The following is a 1,364-nucleotide window of genomic DNA, read 5'->3' as shown; positions in this document are numbered from 1 at the left end:
TTTTTTGTGGGCCCCCCAACCCCCCCAAGAAAAGGGGGTGTGGTTTTGGCCCCTTTTTTTTTTTTTTCTCCACAATTGAGAAAAAAAAAGGGGGCACCCCCCCCGGGGAACCCTTTTTTTAATTGTGTTTAATTCTTTGGGTGGACCTTTTTGTTTTCCCCCCAAAGGAAAGGGGCGGGAATTCCCTTTCCCCAAAATTAATTTCGGGGGGTTTAAGAAGGGGGGAAAATTTCCCCCCTTGTTTCTTTATATTTATTTTATTTGTGTTGGGGGGTAAAATGGTGGGGGGGGGATTTTTTTTCTTTTTTTCCAAGGGGCTTCCAAACCCCGGGATTCCCAAATCCCCAAAAGGACCACGTCCATCCACCCGACCGGTTGCCCGCTTGGGACGATTCCATTTTCCACCGGAAAAAAAGCCGGAAATACCCGGTTTTTAGGAAGCCCATGGGTCCCAAGTCCCGATGCCCCGGTTATGGCCGGGTTCGCCCGTTCCCCGGTGCGAGATTTGTCGTTCAACTGCATGTCGCAGTTGACGCTCAGTGGAAGCCATTTCACGCCGGCTCTGAAGGTGTGGTTTGCCGAAGTCGAAGCTGAAACGATATTTCACAATTCCGAAGTGCTCATCTGCACCATACCGGATATTGACGAATTCCACTTGACCGCATCTCCGTGGGAAAAGCACGTGGTGCCGTTGTCGTTGGTACGCTTCGACGGTGTCATTTATCATACTGGTGTCACGTTTACCTATACGAGGAAAAAGGATGAAAAGACGACGAAAAATGAATCGAATTCCGCCGCCAACTTTGTAATACAAGCTGAAAACAAATGCGAAATGGCACGATTATGATCAATCAGAGAGGAGAGAGAGAGAATGTTTTGCTTTTTTCAATTAACCGCTCATTCATTCATAATCACCGACGACAATGATGATCATGATCTATCCAACTTAACAGATGCATCGATCTACCTATCTGTCTGTGCCATCCAACCTGCATAACATAACATGAATATATATATATATATATGCCCATGTGATGACACTGATATAAAAATACGCATGTGCACCACCACGTACAGATAGAAAGAGAGAAAGGAGTTCCTTTTCTCGTGATATTTATTTGCATGTATATGTTATGTCTGTTTGTGTTCCGTTCATTCAACTTTTTAATATTCATCGTTCTTTTTTTACAATATATGCAAAATATAATGTTTATAATGTTTTTAGTACTTAATTTTTTTTCATTTTTTACGACAGTTTTTATTATTTCAAATACTTCCGAGTGATTGGATGTGCTCCCGAGTTATTAGAGTGAGTTTGTCGAATAGATTGATAGATCTGGCGCCTTTGGAATGTTTTTGCTTTT

At 42.6% G+C, this 1,364-nt stretch overlaps 1 protein-coding gene across 1 annotated transcript; it reads right to left on the bottom strand.

Moving 5' to 3' along the window:
- Positions 1-433: 433 nt before the first annotated feature.
- Tsp_14542 (conserved hypothetical protein) lies at positions 434-1,124 on the bottom strand. The gene is made up of 3 exons (XM_003370808.1): positions 1,056-1,124; positions 916-989; positions 434-815 (listed from the first exon to the last, which is right to left on the bottom strand). The coding sequence occupies exons 1-3, from the start codon at positions 1,122-1,124 to the stop codon at positions 434-436; spliced, it is 525 nt and encodes a 174-aa protein (XP_003370856.1).
- Between the last annotated feature and the right edge of the window lie 240 nt (positions 1,125-1,364).

The sequence above is a fragment of the Trichinella spiralis genome (genome assembly GCF_000181795.1).
Source record: "Trichinella spiralis strain ISS 195 chromosome Unknown Scfld494, whole genome shotgun sequence".
NCBI classification, from domain to species: domain Eukaryota; kingdom Metazoa; phylum Nematoda; class Enoplea; order Trichinellida; family Trichinellidae; genus Trichinella; species Trichinella spiralis.
The sequence above is the reverse complement of the archived record's forward strand: the minus strand, read 5'-3'. Positions and strand labels throughout refer to the sequence as shown.